This window comes from Phalacrocorax aristotelis, chromosome 3 (assembly GCF_949628215.1).
Source record: "Phalacrocorax aristotelis chromosome 3, bGulAri2.1, whole genome shotgun sequence".
In the NCBI taxonomy this organism is placed as follows: Eukaryota; Metazoa; Chordata; class Aves; order Suliformes; family Phalacrocoracidae; genus Phalacrocorax; species Phalacrocorax aristotelis.
This window is the reverse complement of record NC_134278.1, coordinates 26,192,670-26,219,730: the sequence shown is the minus strand read 5'-3', so window position 1 is coordinate 26,219,730 and position 27,061 is coordinate 26,192,670. Positions and strand designations below refer to the sequence as shown.

General features: G+C 38.9%; 2 protein-coding genes across 9 annotated transcripts in view; one reads left to right on the top strand and one right to left on the bottom strand.

Moving 5' to 3' along the window:
• Positions 1 to 27,061, bottom strand: part of MCPH1 (microcephalin 1) — a 146,579-nt gene that overhangs the window by 34,639 nt on the left and 84,879 nt on the right. The gene's annotated exons all lie outside the window — the stretch shown is intronic.
• The window catches only part of ANGPT2 (angiopoietin 2), a 48,197-nt gene continuing 27,504 nt past the window's right edge, over positions 6,369 to 27,061 (top strand). For 2 of the 4 annotated variants that reach the window (XM_075086945.1, XM_075086943.1), the window contains exon 1: positions 6,402 to 7,040. In XM_075086945.1, the coding sequence (XP_074943046.1) occupies positions 6,756 to 7,040 (285 nt within the window). In that variant the 5' untranslated portion in view covers positions 6,402 to 6,755. Of the gene's footprint in view, positions 7,041 to 27,061 lie in introns of all 4 variants that reach the window. The other 2 variants (XM_075086947.1, XM_075086946.1) reach the window with 2 other exon arrangements.

Genomic DNA, 27,061 nt, shown 5'->3' with positions numbered 1-27,061 from the left:
ATTATTAAAAAATGCACACAGTGAAAGAAAGTACCATCTGTTCTACAAATAGGAACGTCACTAATACACTGTGAGAATCTTCTTAGATATCTGCATACATTGTTTGTACAGAGTACAGTTTTTTAGGTATTTGTATGTTCTACTTTAGATATCCCTTGAAAATTTTGATTGATAAAGGAAATCACTATAGAAGTAATGAAACAATTAAAACTAAGAAGAATTTTGCATTTAAAAGGTTTTGGAATGTGGAAGTGATGATGACAGGAATTTCAAAAAATTCATTCATGCTATCATTTTTGCTCAAGATGTGATATCATAAAGTCCCAATCTAAATTAACATGACCAAGTATATTTTAGGTACAGTAGCATCGACAACATACCAACCATTATCATATATACAGATATAAGTATGTATGTATATTAATATATAATTTATTTTGATGTTAATATAATCTCAGTCAAGAAACCTTGAGCGGATGTTATATAACAAAAGTGGGATATCAAAATAAAGTTTATAAGTGGAAAATATGGTCACGTTAAATGTCAGATGAACGGAGAAAAAACATCCCAGTTTGTCCAAGACAGTCCAAGAAAGCCAATCCAGTCATTGCCTACAAAGTAAGCAATGAAGCTGACATATTTGGTAGGAGTGGTGCTGGATGTAGAGCTTCCACAACTGAAAACAAATTAGAAGCAATTAAGTAGATAGTCTATTTGTGTGAAGCTCTGACAGTCATCTAACAATTCTTATGAAAATAAAGTTGAATGTAATTTACTAAGAAATGCAGAACGAATATAATAAGCTTCATAAGTAAGTCACAGTTCATATGTTGTGGAGGAGCCAGACAGAATATATTACAAAATTCAATGTATTGATGATGAGGATCACTACAGGAATTTTAGAGACATTGATGAAAGCATAGTATCAAAGAAGGGAAAGAATAAAATACCAAAGAGACAAAGGGACATAATAATAACTTGCAGATTATAGATTTAAATGCATTGAAGTATGGAGGCAGTATTAACTGTGAAAGAGAAAAAAGGGCTAACATGCAAGCATTACCAAGGGAAGACACAAAGTCTGGTTTTGGCTGCATTATGCTTCCACTAATGGCATGACATCTAGGAAAAATACCGTGTTACTGAAATGATGGATTGGATGCTACAAGGCAAGATGGGAACAAGCAGACTGAGTCACCAAGACAGAGTGGTAACTGAAATCTTCAGTGGATCAGATTATTGACCTCTTGTCCCTTCAGCAAAAGTACAATATGAGAATTACTGGGTAAATGTCCTCCCTTGAAAGGAAGGGCACTCAAAGGAGACGTGAGGGAACGTCAGAGATGGAACATAAAGATGACTATGAATTCACAAGACATTACACCAGATGTTCTGAGTGATTAGAAATAAGCAACAGCTAAGAAAGTGAGTAGAATCCTGAGATTTTGTTAAGGAAATCATGAGACACCAGTAGAGAAGTTCAGACTAAATAAAAAGGATACTAGGCAAATGGTGGGGGAAGGAGGAATGATTCGTAAGATACTACCACTAATTTTAGAAGTGCTAAAGAACTGAACTATGGGTCTTAATGAAAACAATTTGTTTTGGCTTATCGGAAAACATAATAATCTGGCACTCTACTCTTTCAAAGAGAGTGTAAGATCTCAAAACAGATAAGCTTTTCAGCAGACTAAAAATCTAGTAGGCTCCAAGATCCTGTTCCCTGTTTTTTAAGTTACGAGTTCATGAGTCTTGTCCTTGTTGACATTTGTTTCTGAGAAACATGCTAAAATACTCCCAGTGAAAGAAAATATTTTGAAGCCAGCAAATGAAACTACCATAACCCAGTATTAAAGTACCAGGAACCAAAGGTGGGAACTTAACACTGAGTCTCAAAACGTGAGGAATGTAAATACCAGGAATATATGAAATACTTCATTAATTTATTCAAATTTTCAGATAACTTTTCATCTCAGATTTGATTGTGAAGTTCCATATTCTTACACTACAGTATTTTCATTTATGTATGTAGAACAAGTATCCCTATGAGAATGCAGCACCAAAACTACTCGTTTACATTGTTCTGCCTTTATTTTGAACATATTTCATGACGTATTTTTCCCTTGCTAAAACAAGAAAGCTGTTGAAATGAGAACTTGCTTATCTACTAAATCAACATCTTGAAAGTTTTAGGTGGCAAAGTCTGCGGATAGCAGACTAAAGCCAAGTCAACATTTTCCTACATTACCTCAAAAACTTTTACGCTTCCTTTTCTATCAGAGATCTCACAAGATGTCTGTATTTGCCTGTCAAACAGAAGCTGTGCAGCTGTAAGTAAAATGATAATTGGAAAGATAATGTTAGTGGTATTCAGGCATCTCTCTCAAAGCAGCTTAGTCATATGCTGTATGGAATAAAAACAGGATTGGCTGAGTAAGGGAATTTACTGTTTCCCAGGAAAGGAAATTGCCTGCAACACATCTGGCAAACGTTCTAAATCTTTAGTTTTGGCAAAATATACATTTCAGCTCTTCCTGTAAGGTGAGTTCTGTGGAGTGGGTATCTTCTTTCTAAAAAGGGAAAGATCTAATTTGTACTTTAAATATACCAAGCCACTATTTGCTATTTTATGTCAAATACTATACACTCTCAGCCATAAAGCAAGCAGGAAATCACAGGCTGAGCAGCTATATTTCAGTTTGCAGCACAAATGTATCATGAATGCAAACATGCCACTCCATATCGACAGCAGAAATAAAAGATGAGAATAATGAACATGAAAAAAACACTGAGAGGAAGCAACTAGTCCGAGTTGTAACTTTTTACTTGGTTTCATACTGGCATATATGAGATTCCATGCCAAATGATTTAAATTCCTTCCTACTTCAACTTGCCTAGCAATGAGATGTTCTTTCTCATAATTGACGGGAGACAGATCTTCTCTGTCATTCAGCTTTTCTGGAATAAGCCCTGCCCTGCAAGCAGACTTGTTATTATGCCTCTGAGGCTCAGTAAAAAGGCTGTATTCAGGCATCTTCCTTCCTCCTCCTCAGTTTTCAAGGACAAAAATGTATTTAACTTGCCTTACTTTTCACACCAGTTTTCTAAATTTAGCTGTTATTACTTTCTTTCCCCCTGAACTCTGACTGTCTTTGACTCCCTGGGGAGGCAGAGAAGACCACTTCCTCCTCCACAGCTGGGAAAGCTGCTCCCAGGGGGATAGAAAGGGTGAAGGATCACAATCAAATGCTCCAAAAGATGCACCAAATACGCACTATCCTGTAGCGAAGGGTTAATGGGATGTATATTTATTTTGTTGGCAAGGTGAACGCTCACTGACTTTCCTGGGCAGTGGGAAAGAACACTTCATTAAAGCAATATGAGTCCATTGGACCCAGATGGAAAAACAGCAAAATCCTCCCTCGGTTATGTGTGTGTGTTGGGGGTTGTATTCCAGTTATTGCCCCTACAGCCTGGAAGTATCAAGGAAAAGCTGGGGAATACATTACTATGGTGAACCTCAGGGTGTTACTCCAAGAGCTAGATGAGAAGCACAGCAGAGTAGCTAACTGGTAGTGCCTGCTGTGCTGCTAAGGGTCTTCCATTAGTAATTTGTTGTCACTTCTCAGAATAAAACCTGCACTTCCCATACCTTTTCCCTGAACTGCTGGCAGCTGCCATAGCAACTGGCCATTCATTCATTCATTCATTAAAAAAAAAAACAAACCCAAACCCCACAAAAAACCAAACCCAGCCAAAAAAACACTAAAAGGTGAACTAGTTTCTCTTTCCAGTATTCATACAACCACAGTTCTCCCTAGTGGAGGTCCAAGATACAGCAAGCCTTGTTAGGCAGCCTCCAAGTTCAGTTTTGTTCTTGGCCCCATTAGGGCTCAAGGACCTCCCTGGGTCATGCATCAGCCTTTTCTAACGGAAAACAGACTCCAGCTCAAACCTTTGGAGACCCTCTGCTCTCTCCTCAAAACTGAGCTGCCAGATTATGTTGGTGATCTGACTCGATAGTGTGGCACACAGATGGGAAGCTTCATAGCAATTCAAAAACTGTTGATTTAATCAAGCCTCTCATGGAGATCCTGTCTAATGAATTCTCAGCATCCCTTAAATCTTGTCTTTTATATATGTACAGTCCCTTGAGTAGAGGTCTAATAATTAAAAAGAAAACTTCCTAAAGACTACACCGGTCAGTCTCATCTTTACCTTCAACATCTTACTAAAGGATTAAAAAAATCCACGAAAATATAACCAGAAAAATCAAGATTTTCCTACAATTCTTCCTCGTGAGGAGACAGATACTTTCAGGGCTGGAGCAATCTTATTTTCAGCACTACTCTATTGAAGGTCCTATATTTTTGGGGCTAGCTGTGTGAGGAAAAGAGCAGGGAACAGACCAATTTAAGGACGAGTACAACTCATAATAGGAAATTCTCATTTAACTTGGCAAACTAATAAAAAATATTCAAATAACAGAAAAAATTGGATGTCTGGTTAGATGCCTAGAAATGCTTCTCACAGTCTAGTGTATAAATCTAATCCTACATGCTGTCTTCACTGGATAGTACTAAGTTTCTCTACTACCCTGCAAGAGACTTTTATTCACATGGAATTAAACATTCTTTCAAAGACTTCAGTACATTGAGAAGTAGAAATCAGTATACAAAAGGCTTTTGAAATGTCATTGACAATGCAGGTAGCTGTCACATTAATTTGCTTTGCTATTGCAATACGAAGCTGAAGGGATGGAGAATGCATAATTTATATGCCAAACCCTCCAAAGATGTACATTTTGTGGAAAATAATCTTGACTGTATCCCAAGTTCCAAACATATTCCTCCATTTCCTCTGGCTGGAAGGATGAACAATGGCAGATGAATACTCCGCGGGAAAAAAATCTGACAAATTGGTTCCACAGGTCACAGTCCAAGTGTAATGAGAACCTTTCTGGAAGTCTCCAGAATTGAATTCTAGAGATTTTCCTTTCCAGAGGTAACTGTGTAGTATGCAAAGAAATCCCAACAGCTTCCAACAATGCAAGGCATGCATTTTAGCTGCTACAGCTATTTTTGACAACCCCTGAACACAACTTCCATGATTTAGAAAGTAAAGCCACATTAATACACTATATGAAACATAGCAAGTTGCGTAAGAAAGCCTGTCGTAAGAGATCCCAAGGCACGTTGGGATTTTCCTTGTATAAGGAAAGTTTGGTCTGTGAATCATGTTAGTTTGACTAGCATGGCATTCTCTTTGTTTATTTTAATTAAGAAAAATCTATAGCTTCCAGATCCAGACCTAGCAAAACTCTCAGGCAGTTTGTCTTCAGGAATCAGTATCCTATCATGCTGGTTTCAAGAAGACATTTTCTAAAATAGAGAAGTAAGCTTTTCCAGAATTTCAGTGGAATCAAGTCTTTCCCAGGGTTTGGTAAGTTGGTTAGTAATTTTCCGCTTCTTCAACGTCACTGGTCATTGCAGAGAACACAGGAGTGGGAAGTAGGGGGAAGCTCCTTTTTAATCTTTCCTATACATTGCAAATACTTACTTTATTAGGTTTTTCCCTCACCTTTTACAGGTATTTTCAAGGGCACGGAATTAGGCTTGCGCGAGCCGATCGGGTATCTGCTCTTCAGCCGTGCCCCTTCCTGAGGCATGCCTTGCTGCCACCGCGTCTGGACAGCTGTTCCCTCTTCCAGCTGACTTGTCATTTGCTAATGTTAGCACTTCCAAAGTTAGCCATTTAATACGGACAAAAAAGCCTTAAAAGTAAAAAGCTTGAAAACGCTTAACTCTTGAAAGACATGCCTAAACCCAAGCGTTCATCTCAGGGATTCAGTCAAGTACAAAGTCTGTGTTCAACTGAAAACTTCTAATTAAACCCCCCTCTCTTGTTCTCTTTGCCAGGACGTGCCCAAGCCTGCTTTTGTATGCTTGGGACAGTGTCTGTCTCTGTAATTACGGAATGCGTTAAGCACAAACGAAATTACATCTTGGTTCAGCACACTTAAAAAAGAAAATTCTTTAAGAAGAACAAGCAAGCCCAGGAACTTTTTTTTTTTTTTTTTAATTATTTTGGTCGGTGTTTAAAAATGATTACCGCCACAAATAATTTACAAGCATAGTTGGAGGCTATCGGAACCGGCTGCTCTGTCTAGGAACTTCTTAATTAGAGCCGCGCTGCAGGAATTCGCAGGGGTCCCCTCGCTGCCGGCTCCTCCCCGGGGTTTCCTCTCGCCGCCCCGCGCCCTCCCGCGCCGCCCCGCGCCGCCCCGCGCCCGCGCTCCCGCCAGCGCGCTTCGCAAATGCCTCTCCCGGTCCCCGTCGCGGTCCCCTCCCCTGCAGGCGGGCAGCGGCGGAGGCGGGAGGCGGAGCGGCCCCGCTCCACATGTGCTGCCCGCTCTTATCAACTGCTGACATAGGGGCGGGCAGGGATTGATTCGGGCACCGCGGCCGGGCGGTCCCGGCACGGGCGAGGAGGAGCGGCCCCCGCGCGGCTCGTGGGCCGGATCCCGCCCCGCCAAGGGCACGGCTCCTCGCTTTCCGCATCTGACAGCTCCGGGCACGGCGGCTGGGGAGAGGAGGGCACGCTTCCAGCTCGCGAGGAGCGCAGCGAAAAGCCCAGCCCTCCTTCAGGCGGCACATGGCAGCGGAGCACTCGGTTTCAGCGCAGGTTAGCTAGGTCTGGGCTCCCGCTCGCGCACTAAAGCACTCTAGGTTTGCGGGGTTACGGCAGGAATTAAAATGCAGCTGACTGTTTACTTCTTTTGGGGCTGCAGTGTTTTCTTAGCTTCAGGATACAACTCCTTTAGTAAGAGCATGGAGGCGATAGGCAAGAAGCAGTACCAGGTTCAGCACGGGTCATGCAGCTATACCTTCCTTCTGCCCGAGACGGACAACTGCCGATCTTCTACTTCTTACGTGTCCAACGCAGTGCAAAGGGATGCACCTTTAGATTATGATGATTCAGTTCAAAGACTGCAACTACTTGAAAACATCATGGAAAACAACACTCAGTGGCTAATGAAGGTAGGATAATACCATTTCTGCTCTGAAAATCTTGCTCGCAGCATCCTCTTATCTATTTCATTGCAGGTTTTTTTTTTCTCCTAATGGTTTCTAAATTCACAAAGTGCATTATCCAAACTAAATTTTGGAATTACCTTTCAGTCAAAAAGTTGTTTTGAAGTCCGAGAACATAATTTTACTGACCAGAAAGGAACAGAGAACTGCACTGTTTCTGCAGAGCTCATGCTTTAAAGTTTGTCCTTACATTTGAGTCACTTGGACAAACAGTAACCGCATACGCAGGCGGCGTGCGAGCGTGCCTGAAATTTCTGAAAGAATCGGCTACTTACTTAAAATTAACTGACAAGGGCTGTTGTATCTCTATTTAAAGAATATAGAAAGTACCTTTATCTGAGGCATGTTTGAAAAATGCTGTTTGAAATGTGATTTCCAAACTTGCATGTAGAAATTAACATTAAGGCCCACTGATAAAGAACCGTAATTCTCAGCAAGGACTGCAAGTCTGACTTGCTGAGAAATTAGCCTAGTGAAGTGATAGAATTTCAAGAAAGCTCATTAGCGGATATCCTTCACATCCTGTGACATTTCCACGCAAATATACAATATTCAAGGGAAAAATATTCTGGAAAAGGTGTTGCAGATGCCCCATAGCTCCTTTAATGCAACTCCATTGTAACTCAGGGAAAAGGACACGTTTATTGCCACAGTGGCAAGATTTGTAAAATTATACCTGAAACAACAGAAAAAAAAATGTGTACTGCATAGGCTCTTAGTACTACTGGAGAATAAACCTGATCGCTATTCCACATTCTTATAGAAGCTCATTTGAGTTAAATGCTGTACAGTTCAACAGATTTTGATTTAATAAACCTTTACTTCACTGGTACCTTAAAAAGTGTGATAGTATAGTTTAATTGCATAGTAAATTTATGAGTGTTTGTGTCTCGTACCAAGATGCCTATCTTCTAAGCAATAAATATTTTGAGGACTTAACCGAGCAGTTGACATGCTATCTCCAAATAAGTGTGCAAATGATGTCACAGGGTTTTTTTTTATAGAGAATGAAATATTTGTTGCAAATGGAGAGAATTCACAATTGTCTACAATGAGCGGCCGATTCTTTATTCTAAGCTTACGTGACTATAAAATAATTTTGCATTAGGGTTCACTTCTCTCATCAGTTACGGAGTTACAGAACTAGCATCATATAACCAACAGAATCGGCTACAGAATTTTTGTGTGTGGAAAACAGAAGTCACACTTCAAAGCAGAAAGCACAGTGTTTTAATCTACCTGAAAATGAACCTTGAAGGCTAAATCCAAAGTGCTTATGCTTGAAGGCTGCAGTGTGGGCCTCCAAATCTGTCTTTATGGGTTTAGCATGCTTAATTTAGACACTCAAATATTGTCAGTTCAGTAGCTTTTTGGTTTTTTTAATCTCGCAGGCAAACATGCTTCCCTCCACATACTTACCTTTCTACTTATTAATTTACAATGCTCACTATTGTAACGTTAAGACCAACATTAACAGATGTGCAGTGCAGGATGAAAAACACACAAAGTAAAACAGTCTAATCTACTCAGCTGCTAAGCAATTTCCTAACATAAATAGTAAAATCACACACAGGACTCCAGTGCTAAATGCCACTTAAGTAGGCAAACACAGTATCCTAAGTGGCATCAGGTAAACAGAAACCAGTAAGCAAATTCCAGCATCCTTATTTAGTAAAAACTATGCTTTTTCCTGTCAGTCCCTGGGAAATCAGCTACAAGAGGAATAGGATAAGCAGATCTAACCCATTCTTTGGGGGATCAAAAGGCAGTTTTTCTGTTTTACAAGACAGAGGAATGTTTCTTTTATTTGAGCGAAGATTTCTGAGTAAGATGCTTTAGAATAGCCTGATCTTTTCCTAGCTGTTCCACAGCTAAACATCCTGTAAAGTATCTGCTGTTTGCCTTTTTCACTATTTTAACACCTGCTCTTTATGTCATCTGTTTTGTTCACGAAGAGACTCCAACAAAAGTAGCTTTTCCTCAGATTTGCTTTGCTAGAGACACCTGGTTTGCAAGTGAAGATGAAAAGCAAACAATAACCTTTAAAGCTGCTTACAGAGTTTACTTGCTGTTTTTTTAAGGTCACTAATACACATTCCTAGGTTTGTATTTCAACTTATGGAAGTATAATACCAGATTAATCAAGGCAAGCAAAAAAAAAAAAAAGTTGCTAACTTAGTTTTTATACCATAATGAAAGTAATGAAACTGATTTTAAAAAATAATCTCACATTAACTTCTCAGCAATTACACAAAAAGCTGCTTTAGCTCTTGCTTTTTTAAAAGTTAGTTTTGCTCATTTAAGAAGCAGCACCTGTTTTGTTTTGAGGTTGTGTACACTTTACAAGGTTTTAGTGTGGGTTAACCTTTAAATGTTGTTCTTGAAGTACTGCACATCCCAAAACGTTTTTACACTCCTCCCCCCCTCCTGCCTTTAATCCATCAACTAAAGGAAACGTTCTGTTTCTGAATGAACGCTAGGCTGTATGAATGGAATAGCATGGGAAGTGTGTGCTTCATCTCGTTAATGGACAAACACAATGGGAAGAACATGAATTACGTAGGTTCTTTTCTGATCTGCTCCTGCATAGGGAGCAGAAGAGACTGTGCTACAATTGCTAGAGATTGCAGCTTCATGAAAACACATTTTTTTTAATCTGAACTGTTATTAATGCCTTATGCCACTACTGCACATACCATACATAAAACTGGAATGTCTTTTCAAAAGTAGATTATGTTTAAGCGTTCAGATGACATACTAGAATAAATGACTATTCCACCTAATCCAGTGGTTAGCAGTAAGCCAGTAAGTGATGCTGTAGAACAAAGGCCAAAACCCTAGATCAACTGTGCAGCAATATACCCATAATGAACTTTCTTCTTTGACTTTCTCTACCTTGGGATCAATTTGTATATTGAAGTGTAAGGTTTTTTTTTGTTTTTTTGATGTGTTTGTGGGCAGGGAGAAAAAAAAAACCTCTCAGTAATAAGAGAGTTAATTTAATTCAGTTAATTAGAGAGGATAGCAGATTGGTAAACAGCTGAGATACAAGACTGGAAATTTTAAATGTAGACATGTATGTTGGCTATTATACTTTGGAGTTTTTTTAATATAAAAACATCAGGTTTTCAGATATTCCTAGAAGACAGGCAGTTCCTGTAAGTTCCACAATTAAACCAATTTCTACCTGAACTAATGGCAGCTTTACCATTTGGTTCACAGCATTTCTACTCAAGGAACGGAATTTTTTTTTTTTCAGGTATTAAGACATTGAAATAACTAAATGCTAATTTTAATTTACAACTAGATCCCATGACTCAGGAGTTATGACTGTTCAAAGCAACAGTGTAAAAGGATACTTTCTTAGTCTTCCCTGTTATAAACATTTGAAAACAATGTAAGATCAAATTGATTACAGCATATGGAATAGAGGTAATTCATTTGTAGTTTATCAGCAGATCAAAAGACTAGAAAATAGAAGTCTGTGCCAGGAGTCAATTTTTAACCTAAGACCAGAACTTCATCCTGAACCATCCCAGCAGACTGGGAGGGGGACACTGCTGATAGAGATGCAGCATCTTTGGATGGATACTCTGAACTGAGATTTGTTTTTCCTTGTCATATTATCCTGGAAGCTAAAAACCCTTTGTCAATTTAAAATATATATATATATTCTCTAAGCACAACAAAACCAGACGTTTTAAGATGTATGGGAATGAATGCTTATAATTTTTCATGAGTAATTGCCAATGAAAGGTTATAATTCTTGTCGTATTCATATCTCAAATACAAAAAGATATTCTGACATGCCGTTACCCAAAACCATCTGTACACAATGGATAAGGACAAATATATTGTACAGTGCTGGATTTTGAAGTACGCGAGAGATGATTCTGACTCTGAATCAAGAGCTGCATTCCTTTCTTAAGTAATGCATCTGTTTTCACTTATTGTGAAAAGTGCTTGTTTCTGTCTATCAGCTATGTATTTGCTAAGCAAAAGAGTACTGGCAGGACCCAAGAGAAAATGCTTTTTTACTTTCAGATTAGTCCATGTTATCGGATGAACTTTCCACACTACTTTAAATGATCTATGAAGTTTATTGTTATATCTCCTGTAGGTAAAATTCTGCGAAAGGATTTGAAATGGCACTTTTGCATGTGTTTAAAAACTATGTTGTAAAGACTATTTCTGCATCGTTCCACAAATGCCAAATTGGTGATACAGGTATGAAATTGTAGAAAATCAACAAAGAGGACGAGAAATTTTCTTGTTCAGACCTACAAGACAAAACTGAAGTTGAGAGCTTGCCATCTCCAGGATATTACCAGTAAAAAATGTGATAAAGAGGGTTGTTTTACTGAACCAGTCTCTTACTAGCATTCAAGATACATTTTCATGTACTTTCTTTGTTACTAAAATGATTGTAAACTTATAATCTTTGCCTGGTCCAAACAGCAAACTGGGAGACTTTCTCCATTAATTACTGACATCAAGTCCTTTATTTTTCTTCTTTTTTCTCTTTCTTCATGTGCACATATAGGAAATGAGCCTGGAGATGCTTGAGTTGACAGTTGCCAATCCTTTTTGTTTGCATACCCACTTAACATACAAAACGTAACAGCATAACCTTTAGAGTATCTTAGAAGCTTTTGCATAGAGGCTGAGGTCAGAATGGTGTTTCTTTTACGGACATTTATCTTGTTACTGCTCTTTTTTTGTTGTTAAGTATGAACAAATTCAATAATGTGCATCTCCACATAATTTACCAAGGGAAACAACTGATATCATTTGCTTGATTCTTAAGCACAAGAAAGAAGCTATCGTGTATGTATTGCTTAGAACAGAATTTTGCCCAGAAGACACAGATACCCATTTCTAACCTTCAAAATACAACACCTAGTATCTTCAGTGACTGTATTATCCTGTCCTTCTCATACTAAAGTATTTGTGTTTCTGAAAATATACCATATTATACATTACTTGATTTACAATACTTCTTACAGTAAACCAAGGCAGCTTAGTAACCATTATTTATTTAACAAAATTTTACATACTTTAATGCAAGAACCTCCTGTTGCATCCATTATTTCATGGGATTTTACATAGCTTTGGCTGAAAGCCAGGATGGGGAAAAAGTAAGACTGTCCTCTTCCACCTTCACCATTATTATAAGGCTAGACGTGCAAAATGCTGCCAACTGATTTAGAAGACATAGTTTCATACCTTAGGTTAGGTCTACAACAGAGGGGTGCTACTCTCAGATCCTTCTCTGGAGCTTAGCAAACCCAGAGTTTCATCAGACAACTCTTAATTAGCTCCCTAGAGTAAAGTTCAGCCTGTCTCTTCAGCCTGGAAGAAAGAGAAATAGAGGAATGGAAAACTTAAAAGAAATCCCCCTTGAAGAGGCAGATTTATCAGCATTTCTGAAGAAGTTGCAAAAACTAGCATGCTGCACGGCCCTCATCCTGGAATACTACTTTGGCACTAAAGTTTGTAAGCCTCAGAATCAAAAGACAATAGGTAGAAAGTAGAAATGTGGATTAGGCTGCAAATGTGACATGAATATATAGACAAACATTATGCTTCCCACTTTTTAAAACAGCTTAGGCACAAGAGTCAACTCGGGACTGGTGGCCTTTCCATAGAGTTTGGTGTCTCCCCATTGCCACATCCTGGCAGAATCATAGAATCACAGAATGGTTTGGGTTGGAAGGGGCATTCAAAGATAATCAAGTCCAGTCCCCCTGCCATGGGCAGGGACATTTTCCACGAGATCAGGTTCCTCAACGCCCCATCCAATCTGGCCTTGAACACGTCCAGTGATGGGGCATACACAACTTCTCTGGGCAACCTTTTCCAGTGTCTCATCACCCTTATAATAAAAAAATTCTTACTGGAGGAGAAGATGCAAGTTGTACTTCAGAGAAAAAAGGTTCTGGCATCTAGTTAGCAATAAGATTCTGACGGGAGTTTTAAGGATACCTGTAAGAACTGCAGAAGGGAAAATGGGAGAAGATGTCTCTGGAACAAAAAAATATTTTGTATATGTACTAGTATATGAAACAAGGATGTCACCCAGAGAAAATATTTTGGTAGTCCAAATGTTCTCACTAGGAAACCTCTCACAGCTAAACCACTGAAAAAAGAATTTGACAGTAGACCATAACTATCAATATAACCGTCAAGAAACTGAGAGTTTCTATGGCACTGAATAAGACGTTTCAGAAATAGGCACAATTTTATCTGCCATTTTATTCTTTGAATTTCTCAGGCTAGCCAAATATAAATTACAGGTGAAAAAATTAACAGGAGCGTCAGATAATTTCATAGGGCTAAGCCTCTATGGAAAAAAAGGGTATGGCACAGTAATTTAATACTTAGAAATGCCTTAGAGATATGGCACATTCCACAGTGGAACAAATTGAACCAAAGAACCTCACGCACACACAAAAAGTTAAAAAGTGCTTTACAACTGGAAATACTGTGATCATCTCATTTCCTTTAATGGACATATCTCTAGAAAATGGGGCAGAGGAAGAAAGAATTGTATTTATTCTCTAGTGAGAATAAATTAAATACTGTTTGGTGAACCTGAAGTCTATTCTAAGTAAACCGAGCTCAGAGGAAAATTCTTCAGATTACAAAATCCAGATCCATGTTTTGTATAAAAAAAAATCCCACACCTCAGTAGTTCTGCAAACACTCACTGTGTCAGTTTTCAAGCTGCCTAGGAAGATACATTACTACTCCTTAAATGCCTTTTATAAAAAAATGCTTACTATGTTCCAAATAATTACTGAAAATCATATTAGTTTTTATCTGTTTGTGGAACAGGTTAGTCCTAAAATTAAGATGTTGTTCACAAAGCTCAGCAAATATATCACAGAATCACATGATTAGAAAGTATCTGTTCTCATTCCAACTTCCAGCACGTTATGGCTTAGTCCGGACAGAGAGAGGGAAGCTACAGGAACTTTTCTGCTGTCTTTATACTGCTCATACAAAGCTTTATCAGTTTATCTAATAATCTTCCAGGAGCCTACTGAGGTCATTACAAGGTCTCACCGCTAAAAAGAGAAGGCTGATAGAATATGCAACCTTCTCACTGTAAATGTCTCTCTCGGTTAGTAAAAGTATGGATGGAAACCTAGTATTCTTCAGAGTTGCATTACTCACAAAAGCTGTAAGGAGTGAAATATTTCCCTCTCTAGATGAGCGGATACCTCAGGATTCTTAGACGACAGCAACTTACTTTCTAATTCAGCTGCCTCTACAGATTCCTGTTAAACCCAAGCAGCGTATAGTGTCCTAACTTTGCTCAAACTCCCTTTAATACTATAGGGAAAAAATAATCTTTTCAGTTTTGTATTTGTACTTGGGGCTCAAGCATCATGACAGAGCTTAAAAAAAAAAAGAAACTATATAGTGCACCTTTATCCTCTGGGGAACAACGTATCAACTTTCTGTCATTGATTTTGGTTAGGGATTAAAATCAGTGTATTGTGGTAACACAGCTGAGATCTTAGCAGACTTTTATTGACTAGCTTGCTATGACATCTTATTATTTCCATTTCTGGAAGGGGGGAAAAAAAGCCTTGCTTCATACATTACAGCTCTCTCAATGTTAGCAACTGAAATTCTTTAAGAGGCATTCAATTTTTAGACTCTGTAGTACCTTTTAATAATGTAATTACCAAGAAATTGAAAATAGCTATATGCATTTCAAAAGCTGTGCAAAAGCGTACATGAAGACCAGAGTAAATCAGTATAAAGTCAAAACTAGTATATTAGAGCATCTGGTGTGTTACAGAATCACACAACTGTCGTCATTTGAGCTACTTCAGAAGCAATGTTTTAGTATGCTCTTTGAATAAAGTGTTTGTCAAAAGCACATGAAAACGCACCAGGCAAATGTTTGTTCTTTAATTATCACTGAGCTTAATAGAACTTTTTGACAGGGAGAAAACTAAAAGTGCTCATCTTTGGAGAAAGAAAAATTGTATCCATTTAAAAATGGTAGGATCTTCTCCAAATCTCTAGTATAAAAATGACTGAGCAGTGTATTAAACCCTGTTCAAACAACAGCTTTGCAGACCTGTTCGTTCTCACGCTGCAAGCTTTAAGAGTCATTCACCTCACGTACCCACGATATCAGCTTCATCTCTATGCTTGCTTTTTGGGTCAGGCCTACACCTGACGTGCGTGATTCTGGAAGGAAAAAGCCTCTTTTGTTCCATTCCGTCAGGGTGTGGGAATGGGGAGACACCCAGCTCAGTGGAAAGGACATTTCCTGGGCAATAGCCGTAGCCCTTACCCCACCAGCAGCTCCCCTACATATGATATGACGTCAGTGTACCGGAAGCCTGCCTTTGACCATATGACCTGATGCATAGCCTTACACTGAGGTATTTGAATAGGCTGAGAGGTTTAATTTTGATAGACGGCACCTAAAAATCATTTTCTCTTCCTCCAAAGAACTTGTAGTGATCTACTAAGACACTTCACATACTTTCTTTAGGTCCTTTCCTTTGAACTACAACATTATGTTCTGGACAGCTGCTTCTGTACAGCAACTTTCTCCCCAGTTTCCATTTGCAAGGTGTAAACACCTGCAAAGTAGTAGTTCAAACCCACGGTTTTAAAGTGAAATATAAACCATCCCTGAAAGGAGAATGTGCCAGTCGGTCAAGAACCAGTAGCCTTATTTTTCCACAGTATCAGCTGTCAACTGTCACATCAGCTATGCAAAAAGTCAACATTCAAAATCAAAAAGCTGCACATCAAGACTGAAATACATGTAGCAATAGGAAACACACTTGCCATACTTTCCTAATGCATTAACAAATATCCTGGCCATTCAGATAATTCAGTATTTAAGAAAATTCTCTGGTGAAGACTTAATGAAGCAATTTTCATGTTTTTGCTTTTCTTTTCAGAAAGCTTTTCTATAAATAGGGAATTCAACTATTCAAAGGGAACACCAACTTCCAGTTTCTTAATACAACTTCAAGAAAAATGGCTAAAGTAGGCAAAAGACAGCTTAAGTGAATGAGTAAAACCAGACAAAATCTTGTATTTTTCTGCTTCTAAGGAACTGACTTAAATAAAACTAAACTTCCTTGCGTGAGGTCTGAACTTTGACCATATTAACTATCCCTGTGTTTTTCACTTATGTCAAACTTCCATCCTGATGCCAGATTTTCTGTCAGATATAATGATTGCCTGTAAAGTAATAGTAAATTAAAAAAACCTGTTGTAACTGCTACTGGAACTTTACTGGGAATGTTTTCTGAAAACTACTCTGACATGGTGAAACAAAGTTCATATAACTAGAAGGTAAACCCCAAGACTAATAACCTAACCCTTAGAGTATAAACTACAACAAATATAAACAGTCTGGCCCTGCTGAAATCTTACCATGTACAAGCAAGGATTCTGACAACTACAGTTTACCAGCTACGGAAGAAAGTTTAAATATAGTTAATAATACCCTAATATTTTCCCCTGACACGTAAGTTTATTTGACTTGCATCTAGAGAAGACTAATCCATGTCTTGAGTTCAGCTTCTTTGTTACGGTAAACTTTATTATTTTAAAAAGGCTCTGAGGACAGTATACAAAAACCTAGCTCCACTCTAAGCAAGCAGAAAAATTCCCACTGACTTCTTAGTGAAACTGAGATTTCATCTGATGTATCTAAACAGTCATTTGACTCAAAAGGTGAAACTTTTTTTTTAAACTATTTGAAGTTGATAATAGATTAAACCAGTAAATCAGACAGGTGCTTTAAGGCTTAGTTCATGTGAACTACCTCTAACTAGTAAGGCCGCTATTGGAATAGAAAAAAAAGAGCGATAATTTTAATCACAAGGAAAACGTTTTCCTTTTCTTGTCCCTCTGGAGTCCATGTGGGAGTAACATTTCCCAAGAGTCTCATCCAGTCATCCTTCGCACTCACCATTTTCCTCAGTGAATTTCCTTCCAACTTCACAATGTTTTTTAACTTTCAAGCCAGCCAGACAATTCCTTCCCTCAGCTGTCTTTAAGATCAGTCTTCCAGCCCCCTTTTGCAGCCCACTGCCTTTATGAATTCCTATCCCTGACACATCCATTTTTAAAATTCCGCTCGCAAAGATTCTTTTTTTTTTTTTTTTTCCCTTCTTCTTTCCCTTTGTTAAGACCATTCAGCTTCCTGGCTGTCCAGTCTGAACTCCCTTTTCTCTATGTACTTTGTCATTCAGGACTCTCAGTTCTGGATTGTTTTGTCCTCATTATTAAATTCCTTCTTAACCCCCACCTACATGCATACTCTCCTTGGTATTAAGACAGCTTCTTTTTCTGGCTAGCTGCATGCAGTATCAATAACACTGTACTTTCTCCATTGCTAGCTGTAGTTACTCATCTTGAGAGCAGAGTCTTGCATCCAAGGGAGTATCTAGAAAATGCATGTAAAAGTCTCCCTCTTCAGTGGCCCACCCCATCAGATCTTGACAGATGGGGGCAGTTTCCTCCTATAAAATACCCATCCTGTAGAGCATAGCTTTGGTTCTCAGCCATTTTTTTGCTGAGCTTTCCTCCTCTTCTATTATAACCAATGCCAATAGCTTCGTTTGTTTTGAGAGGATCTGGCTCCAGTTTCTGGTCTTCATAGAAGGGCACCAACTGGCAGCTGCCTGGCTTCAGGCTTTCAGGAGCACTGACTGGAACTCAGCTTGAGAGGTGACTTTCCATTGCTGCCTGAGCGCTCTGTGGGGCACCAGAGACAAAGAGGAACTTTTGGAAGCAATGGATGGAAAGACTTTTCTTCTTGGTTGTGTTCCAGCAAACTAAACTGCCCACTTTTAGATGGATAATCCTAGCTATTGAGGCAAAAAATGTATTTTTCATGAGGACTACATAATTTTTTTTTTTCTGCATCGCTACATTTTGTTTCTGCAATGTGCTGCCTATATGTGCTGATCTTATTTCCAAATATTTGTGTTTGTCCACTCTTAACATAGTAGCTCCCTGGTTTATCTTTCAAGCATGGAATTCCTCAGAAGCTTTTGCCTTAAAGACTTAACTCTGCTAATGGAACAGCAAAGGGAAATAAATAAGTGGCTTTTGACAAGAACATATCAAGGCACTCAGTTTTTTAACTAAGCAGAGGTGACCACCAGAGCTTCCCTTACGTAAGGCAACACTTAGTGCTTTCTGTAGTCACAGTCACGTCCATTTTGGGTGGGGGTTCTGCTTCCCCCGCTCAGTGTTTTGGAAACATCAGGGAAGTTCTCTGACAGGTCTGTCTGGCAAGCGAGGAATTTTCAGTCTGGTGATGAAAATCTATCAGCTTTTCAGACACACCAACTCCCCTGTCCATCTAGCTTATTACCAATGGAAGCAGTGGAGAGAAAGATGCAGCATGTCTTAAAAAAAGAACTACAGCACTCTAAGAGAGGAAATTACCTTTTTTAATTTTTTTTTTTGTTGCAAATGTACAGGAAATCAGTGTGTGAGTTCTTAGTAGAGAAATTAAGTCCTTCAAAACTGAAATCAACAGCTGATGTGTACTTGTACTGTCTCAAAGTCTTGAGCATTCAAAAATTGGCAGGCCTTTAGCTCAAGTGACTGGTTCTCTCTCGGTAGCATCATCATTGAGGGTTCTTCTTCAATAAAAAAAAAAATCTTATAAAAGCTCCATAAACTATATTTAGAAGCCAATATGTTGCAAAGTTTAAGAACTACTTGAAATGCTTTCAGTTTCCTTTATCTGTGAAGTTAAAAAAAATTTAATGGTTTTTCATGCTGAAAGATGCTCTCTGAACACAGCTTTGAAACAGGAGACACCCAGTTTTATGGCTTACAAAATGGACTAATTGTGTTCCACAGCTTCCTAACTAGTTTGATCCTTGAACTCCGAATCATTCTTCCTTCTGGCTGGAAGTGGAATGCAAGATGACTGCTTCCCTAGAAAGCAATGCTGAGAATGGACTGTGAATGTCCAGCTCGTTTTCACCTCCCCAATAACATATTTTGAAAAGAGGCATTTGCTTAATATTTCCTCCCAAAATTACACTATGATTTGCTCTGCCACGTCATGAGATATTCTGTAAAATAGGCTGTTCTGCTGAAAGACGAATTCGTAATGAAATTAACTTGATATTGTAAATTGAGAGAAAAAAGATAAATTTTTTTCTTAAGAAAAATCTGTACCAGATACAAATCTGCTAAAAATTTCATAAAGTTTATAAGGTTACATAGCCAATGTCCTTTGTGAAAAATGTCTTAATTACCCCTACCATCAGCTTTCATTTCAGGTGTCTGTTGCTTAGTGCAATGGAAAAAAATATGCAAATGGGAAAAGATTACTTTTGATCTGGGATCTTAGCACATGTTTACTCTAGTGGGGGCTTTTTTACCGGTCTGGTAAAGCCCTGATTCACTGATGGTAGCATACAAATACAAAATATGACAGAAAACATGCAGGCTTGTCTCCAAAAAGTTTGAATATTCAATTTGTGAAATCATAGCTCAATGCTATAACCTACTATTTAAAAATCTAGTGTCAATTAGCAGTATATCTTACACTGTTCATACATAAGAAATCCTAATTTTGAATGTTGGTGACTTGTTACACACAATGAGGAATATTTACATTCATTTCAGTGAATGGCAGAAGCATCATTGGCTTCTTGTCTTCCTGGCTTCAGTGCTACTGAACTTCGGCAAAATGCCATTCATGACTCAGACTATTTATTTATTTATTCTTTATTTTTAGACTAATGGGAACTTTAAGAATTCCTTCCCTGATTTCTAAGAGAAATACCACTTAGCTGTGATCCTGAAAAACAGTGATTCAGAATCTTAGATTACTGCCTTAATGAATATCCTTAACTCTTAATGAGAATGGTAACCACCATATAATGGGTTTTAGTTCTGAAGATACTGTTGTTAAATTTTGCTTTTAAATTATTTCCTTACCCAAATAGAAACTCAGACTATCAAAAGATTTGTCAAGGCTACTATTTAGTTTCTTGTAACCCTTTTTTGTTTAAACTCAATAATATTTTTCATTTGCAATTTTATTCACATCTCCTAAAAAATGCACATCTCTGCACCATATAAAGTATATGCATCATACGCAGTATAAAGAACCTATGTCATCCTCCAAGTGACAAACCATGTGAAAATGCATGCACAGTTAGGAAAGCAGTAGTGCCATATGACATGTACAAAGCAAGCTCAGTGTCTGGAATCGTGGGAGCTCAACTCTAAGATAGCCTTTGGGATAGTTTCAGCTCTCAAAGTCTCCTCCCTTTTCATATGCACTCTTTTAGTTTTTCTAGGTCATTATTTTGATTGTAACTTTTGTAGTTAGTTCAAAATATACAGTAGAAAGTATGATCATGCTGTAATACCTTTTAATATTAAGAACAAAATACTTCCAGACAAGAACACAGTGAAAATCATTCTTCCTAAATATTTGCACAGACTATTAGGCATTTCATGAATTGAATTAGATGTTATATTAATGAAATACTTGCTTTTTATTCAAGTAGGTTATTCCCAATGAAGGGGAGAATTTTTTCCCTTCTGCTAGAAAGTATAAATTATAAAAGCTTAACAAACAGCTTCCTCTAAATGAGATATAATCATACATGAGAATAAGCTGGTAAGCTTTCATTTGGTGCACAAGTGGCATTAACTGAACCATCTCCTGCATCTAATTTACTTTAAAGTCTGTATTTACTATTTTAAGAGTTAGCATTTAAACCTTTAGTACTTTATTACACAATTTTAGCTTGAATATTTTCCTATAAATCACAGCTCACTTTCAGCTAGTATTCATTTAGGATGTTTCACCTTTTGTCTGCTGACAGGAAAATGAGATAAGAGAAAAATCTTAGCTGGAGGTCTGGACAGGCAGACATGCTCGATGAGGCATGTAAGAAGCTAATAGCATAGAGACATCTCAAGCATTCCCATATACATTCCCAAAAGATTTTTCTCCCTCCTTGAGAAACAACACATAGTCCATAGGGACTTCCTGCCCCAGGAAAAGGAAAGGAAAAAAAAAAAAAGGAAAAAAAAGGCAATTTAAAGAGTCTTTTTTCCAGACATGATTGCTTTTTTCTTCTGCAGTGTACTAATTTTTTCCAAAGGTTACACACCACTAAAATTGATAATTGACTTTCACAAAACATAGAAAACATATTAAAAGCTAATTTAAAATAGCTTAAGGTCTGACTGATGGGAATTGATGCAATGACCTTAAGAACGTCTTCCCTTAGGTCTGTCAAGATAAATGGATCTTGGAAGGGATAGTGATTCTTCCATTTTCATTCTAACATTAAGCAGTGGCAACATGGATAGATTGTGAAAAGCTATTTTCAAGAGAACAAAACTGTCTGCAAAATTGAAATTTTTACAGTATTTTGTCTTCATAACACCTATACATTGCAGTGATGCAGAAACATAAATATAAGCACGCATGGAGAGCCTGGCAATATTGTGCTCCATTCATTACATACATGCACATTCAGCAGCATGTGTGGCATATATATGTAGATAAAAGGCTTCATATTGCCTATATGAACTGCTGTGATGAAATTGTTGTGTTCCCCTATTTAATGACACTGTTTTCTTCTTTTTATAAAGAAGAAAACATTATATTTCACTGTTATCCATGTTGCATAGGATCCAAGAAGACAGTCTCATCCCAAGAAAACTTTCCTAGTTTCCAGACTTCAGTTACACCACAGATAAAAAATTTACATATTTAGTATTTTAATTGAAAGTGAAGTCTGTTAAAATAGTCTTTGACAAACTGTATTTTCTGTCTTTATATACCAAAATGTATCTGTGAATCAGAAATTTAAGGATTCTGTGGCATATATAGATGACCTTCAACAATGTGATAGTTGCACATTGGCACAGAGTTTGAAAAAAAAGGTTCAAATTATGGACTAAATTCTACTTCAGATGACTCATGAAGAAACCAGACGTGGCCACGATCCAAAGAACACTGCCACTCTGAAACAAGGGCAGGCAACTAAGACCAAACATTACTGGGTTAAAGGTAACTCAAGACATCTGGAGTATGAGAAGTAGGAAGGTCTCATCTGTAGTCTGAAAAAGTATTCAGAAAAGGAACTGATGAGACTCATCAGAGATTTTCTTAGTCTCTAGAACTAAGCAAAATTGATTATGGATGCTTAAGTTCATTTTCCATTTTGCTCACTTTTGTGTATAAACTAAACATCTTAGGGAATAATATGTCAGGATGATGACCACTGGTATTGGGAGGGCTGATTAAGTTCCTTTGGTTTAAATTCACAGAGATAAGTTTTGAATAAAGCACAGGACTTTTTCAGTAGGGATGCGAGAACAAGAACTCAGAAAGCATTTAACAGCTTATTATATGTCAAACACTGTAGCTTCAATGCATCTTTAAAAAAATGCCTAGCTATAAATGTTGTATTTTCTGTTGCTAGGCCTTCTACTGGATCTACTCCCCTTTTGGAAATTCAAAGCAAAAATTAGAGGAAAGCAATACAGATATGTCACTACAGACAGCACAAGTAGTGCTCTCCTCTATCCTTCCAGTTGCAGGGAATGACGAGGGAAGAAACACAAAGAGCTAGCAGATCAATACCTGGCTCCAAGCCTGGTGTCACCAGCAGGATTTTGGGTTTTTTGATCGTGGGTCAGTCCACATGACACCAGACCTGCTGGTAACAGATGGAGTACACCTGTCTCAAAGTGGGATAATGATCTTTGCACAGGAGCTAGCAGGGCTCATTGAAAGAGCTTTAAACTAGATTTGAAGCGTGAAAGGGATAAAAACAGGCTCGCTAGAGATAAGCCTGGACGTGGCATGCCAATGTTTGAGGGAGTGTGTGCTAGTGAGGTCCATCAATCTGCCATCTCAGTGGACGTGGGGGATGAAGATGCATGTGGCAGTGAAGATGCATGTGGCAGTGAAGATGCAAGGGTTATTGATGTATCAGAAAACATGGAAGCGCCTGAGAATGGTCACTTAGGAGTTAGGGCTTCTCCCCCAATAGAGATGGCAGGATCAATAGCCCAGCTGAGTGCATCTAACCAGTGCACGCAGCACGGGCAACAAACAGGAGGAGCTGGAACACATTGTGCAGCAGGAAAACTATGAAATAGTTGCCATCATGGAAACATGGAGGGATGACTCTTATGACTGGAGTGCTGCAATGGATGGCTGTAAGCTCTTCAGAAGGGATAGACAAGGCAGGACAGGCGGTGGGGTAGCCCTGTATGTTAGGGAGCATTTTGACTGTCTAGAGCATAACGATGGCGATGACAGTGTTGAGTGTTTATGAGTAAAAATCAGGGGGAAGGCCAACAAGGCAGATATCATGGTGGGAGTCTGTTATAGACCACCCAACCAGGATGAACAGGTAGACAAAATATTATATAAGCAGCTGAGAGAAGTATTACAATCGGTTGCCCTTGTTCTCGTGGAGGACTTCAACTTACCAGACATCTGCTGGAAATACAACACTGCAGAGAGGAAACAGTCTAGGAGGTTCCTGGAGTGGGTGAGAGAGAACTTCCTGACACAGCTGGTGAATGAGCAACTAGGGAAGGTGTCCTGCTGGACCTGTTTCTTGCAAACAGAGAGGGACTGGTGGGTGATGTGATGGTTGGAGGCCATTTCGGGCATAGCAATCGTGATATGATAGAAATTTTGATTCTTGTAGTAATAAGGAGGGGGGTCAGCAGAACTGCCACCTTGGACTTCAGAGAGGCAGACTTTGGCCTGTTTAGGAGACTGTCCAGAGTCCTTAGGAGGTAGTCCTGAAGGGCAAAGAGGTCCAGGAAGGCTGGATGTTCTTCAAGAAGGAAGAGGCACAGGAGCAGGCTGACCCTATGTGCCGAAAGATGAAATGGCAGGGAAGAAGGCTGGCCTCACTAAGTAGGGAGTGGTCCTGCCTGACCAACCTGATCTCCTTCTACGACAAGGTGACCTACTCAGTGGATGAGGGAAAGGCTGTGCATGTTGTCTACCTAGAGTTTAGTAAAGCCTTTCACACCATTTCCCGCAGCATTCTCCTGGAGAAACCAGCTGCTCATGGCTTGGACAAGTGTACTCTTCCCTTGCTAAAAAAATGGCTGGATGGCTGGACCCAAAAAGTTGTGGTGAATGGAGATAAATCCAGTTGGTGGCCAGTCACAAGTGGTGTTTCCCAAGGCTCAGTGTTGGGGCCAGTTCTTTTTAATATCTTTATCAACAATCTGGATGAGGGTATTGAGTGCACCCTCTGTAATTTTGCAGATGACACCAAGGTAGGTGGGAGTGTTGGCCTGCTTGAGGGTAGGAAAGCTCTATGGAGGGACCTGGACAGGCTGGATCGATTGCCCAAGGTCAATTGTATGGGGTTCAAAAAGGCCAAGTGCCGGGTCCTGCACTTGGGTCACAACAACCCCATGCAACGCTACAGGCTTGGGGAAGAGTGGCTGGAGAGCTGCCTGGCAGCGAAGGGCCTGGGGGTGTTGGTTGACAGGCAGCTGAACATGAGCCAGCAGTGTGCCGAGGTGGCCAAGAAGGCCAACAGCATCCTGGCTTGTGTCAGGAATAGTGTGGCCAGCAGGGGTAGGGAAGTGATCGGGCCCCTGTACTCTGCATTGGTGAGGCCGCACCTCGAATACTATGTTCAGTTTTGGGCCCCTCACTACAAGAGGGACCTTGAGTTGCTGTAGCATGTCCAGAGAAGAGCAATGGAGCTGGTGAAGGGCCTAGAGAACAAGTCTTATGAGAAGCACCTGTGGGAACTGGGGTTGTTTAGCCTGGAGAAGAGGAGGCTGAGGGGAGACCTTATTGCTCTCTACAGCTCCCTGAACTGAGGTTGTAGCGAGGTGGGTGTTGGTCTCTTCTCCCAGGTCCCTAGCAATAGAATGGGAGGAAATGTCTTCAAGCTGCATCAGGGGAGGTTTAGATTGGATATTAGGAAAAACTTCTTTACCAAAATAGGGATTGGAACAGGCTTCCCAGGGAAGTGGTGGAGTCACCATCCCTGGCGGTATTTAAAAGACATGTAGATGCGGTGCTTAGGGACATGATTTAGTGGTGGACTTGACAGTGTTAGGATTATGGTTGGAACTGATGATCTTAAAGGTCTTTTCCAACCTAAACGAATCTATGATTCTGTCATTATTCCTGCAGTTTTCTCTGTGTCGACAGTAGATGACTAAGCATGCAATATGTGTTATAATACCACCTCTTCAATATTTCTGCAAGTTCTTTTGGGGTATTTTGTAAATTAATTACTAAGCACAATCAATGTCTGAATTTTCTCATGGAAACCTCATGCATATACTTTGGTTTTCCTCTTTGAAAATATGAAGAAAGCTACTTTTCTTTAAATTATTTCATATTTAGGAGACCACCACTGCCAAGAATATGAAGGATCTAAAACTTCGGATCAATAGCAGGAGAACAATCACTTGTCACTGCAATCAGAGGAAGATAATGATCCTCATATGCACTGATATCCTTAGGAGAATATTATGCAAAGTCTGTATTTCAAACTCCAGCATATAATTTTAAATCGTGTTACTTCTTAAAATAACTCTTCTAAACTATCAACAGCCACTGTTATCTTAGTTTTGACATCTAGGAGAGATCCACAGTCCATAAACTTGATGGGAAATTGTCCCTTGTTTTCTTTTAGGTTAGTGCCTCCAGGCTTAGTCAAAAGTCCAACAAAAAATGTGAGAGCAGTGCAAGGAAGGGAGCAGGAACATGTGGCTGGGGTGTGGAGATGTATGACCTCTCAGTTGGCCAGCAATCAGCTGTTAGATGGAATGAACAACCCAAATGCAGCTGAGCTTCATACAGTATATCACGCATAGCAGTTGCTGAGTTTATGGAGCTAATGTCATTTTTCATGCAGTGAATCTCCTGATCTAAATACAGGGCTATAGAGACATGACTGCAGATAAAGTTTGACCTCTTTGCTGTTTCTCCTAGCAGGTACAGTTTTAGAATGGAAGCTTTACTGTAAGAATAAAGATTATCTTCAGATTTCAGTAGACAAGCTGTGAGAAAGCCTAAAAACAATGCTTTTAGAATTTTCTCACACTTACAGATTAATTCCCTGATAGTGGTAAATTGTTTAGTCTAGTAATCCATATTTGATTCAAGGAAAAAAGATCTTGATAGACTGTGATGATCTTAGGGGTGGATGCAAAGGATTGTGCACTTCCAGCCATTTGCCTCCTTCTTCTAGGGGACACAACACTATGTAGAAACTCATGATTAACATGACCCCTCTCTCTGAAAAGAAGTGTTACAGTTGATAGGATCAGATTACAGTCATTAAGAAAATCACCACTTCATGTGGAAAGACTACGCCAATAACTGACAAATTCTATAAAATGAAAGTAGCAGCCAGTACTATTTGTACCATTTATATGGGGTAGCATTTGGCAAAGAAGGGTTGTTTGTATTCATATAGCTATAAATGCTGCCAGGAACATGACTGTTCAATTAGTACAGACTAACCATTTGGCAGCAGAGAACAAAAGCAAGACCTCATTTATAACTTTAAATGAAAAAATGGTAAGTTAAAGTGTCTACAAAATGCACAAATAAGTTATTGATAGTTTGGAAATTTTTTTCTGTAATATGGACACAAACTATAAAATAGCAATCAGGAGGGCTCTTAATTTAAATAAGTATGTTTGATAAGTACCTATGAAGGGAACCCTTCATAAAGGATTGATACTGTCTCTGCCAATGGTTAGAAAACAAATTTCTTTTAATGCATACTCTGCATGTTGTTTTTTCTTTCTTGCCAATTTAAAGCTTGCTTAAAAACAGTCAATCTTGGCTATGAAAGCAATGTTTTGGAATGTGCTCCAGTGATTGATCTGTCCTTGTTCTTTTGGCAACTGAGCTAAAATGTTTTCATCAAATTTTATGATTTTATATGATTTGAAGTAACAAA